The sequence below is a fragment of the Mytilus edulis genome, chromosome 8, assembly GCF_963676685.1.
Source record: "Mytilus edulis chromosome 8, xbMytEdul2.2, whole genome shotgun sequence".
Taxonomy (NCBI): domain Eukaryota; kingdom Metazoa; phylum Mollusca; class Bivalvia; order Mytilida; family Mytilidae; genus Mytilus; species Mytilus edulis.
This window is the reverse complement of record NC_092351.1, coordinates 79,237,423-79,238,656: the sequence shown is the minus strand read 5'-3', so window position 1 is coordinate 79,238,656 and position 1,234 is coordinate 79,237,423. Positions and strand designations below refer to the sequence as shown.

At 48.6% G+C, this 1,234-nt stretch overlaps 1 protein-coding gene across 1 annotated transcript; it reads right to left on the bottom strand.

Annotated features, from left to right (window-relative positions):
- Positions 1-238: 238 nt before the first annotated feature.
- Positions 239-751, bottom strand: LOC139484399 (D-aminoacyl-tRNA deacylase-like). Its single transcript, XM_071268134.1, has one exon. It carries the CDS (start codon positions 749-751, stop codon positions 239-241), a length of 513 nt encoding a protein of 170 aa, XP_071124235.1.
- Positions 752-1,234: the final 483 nt, after the last annotated feature.

Genomic DNA, 1,234 nt, shown 5'->3' with positions numbered 1-1,234 from the left:
GTGCTGGTACTAATCCTAGGATATGCATCCTCTCACGGCTGTACTGAAAATTAAAATCCACCCCCACCCATCTGATTAGTATGAATCCCATAATTTAAAAATACCCAGCACTGAACTAAACGGACAATAACAAGCCTTCCTGGCAAACATCAAACAAACTGTACTATAAACGACTGATTACTAATTAACATATTTACAATTTGTACACTTTATTATTTTGTCTATAATAACTGTCACACTACACTCTTAGGCCATAAAACCTAAGGGCATTCATACCACCCTCTTGGAGGGCCCCATCCACCGTCGCCCCCTGCCTGATTCCAGCTATGCCTTTGGCCACCTCTGCCAGATACTTGGGGTGACCATACCCTGCTTGTGGCACCCAAGCGGGTCTAAAGTATGGGGCATCTGATTCTAGGAGGAGGCGGTCCCGGGGTATCCTCACTACCGCCAACTTCTGGTCCTCACTGAATGTGTTGACTGACCCTGTGAATCCGAAATGCACTCCTGGGAAATTATCCAACCATAGTTGAGCTTGTTCCCAGCCTCCATCAAAACAATGTAGATGGATAGGATGACCCTCCTTCAAAATAGCCCTACACTGCCTCATACACTGGATATAGGCCTGGGCACTATGAACATCATCCTTGCCCCCTCTTACATGGAGTACCACAGGAACACCTCCCTGTGATGCCATTCCCAGGACCCATCTTAAGGTGCTGATCTGGATTTGATGCTGAGGGGCTCCCATCGAGAAATCCAGACCAACCTCTCCAAGTACCCTTAATTTTCCGGTCTTCAATAGGGTTTACAGTCTTAACGCCCTTGCATCGTCAAGTTCCCGGGCCTTCTTCGGATGCACCCCCATAGCAACCACCCAGCTCTGGTCTTGCACCTCGAGCTCTTCATCTGATGGCCATGTTCTGGGGTCGCAGAAATTGATGACTCCTCTTACATCAGTGTCATATAGCTGGCTACTTGGCAGCCTCATCTCCATGTACTGCCTAAGATTAGGCCTACCCGGACGGTTTGTCTTAGCCCAAGCCCTATCCAGGTGGAAGTGGGCGTCCACAGTAATAGTTCTGGGTCTTGACACTGCGTGTTCGCACCTTGGGGATGTTCCCAAACTAGCAGAAGCTTGACTGTGGCTCAATTGTAACCCAAGTGGACCAATTCTCCCCTGTGACAAGATAGTGTCCACTGGGTACATCTCCCCAAGTTCCTGACTTCTTCT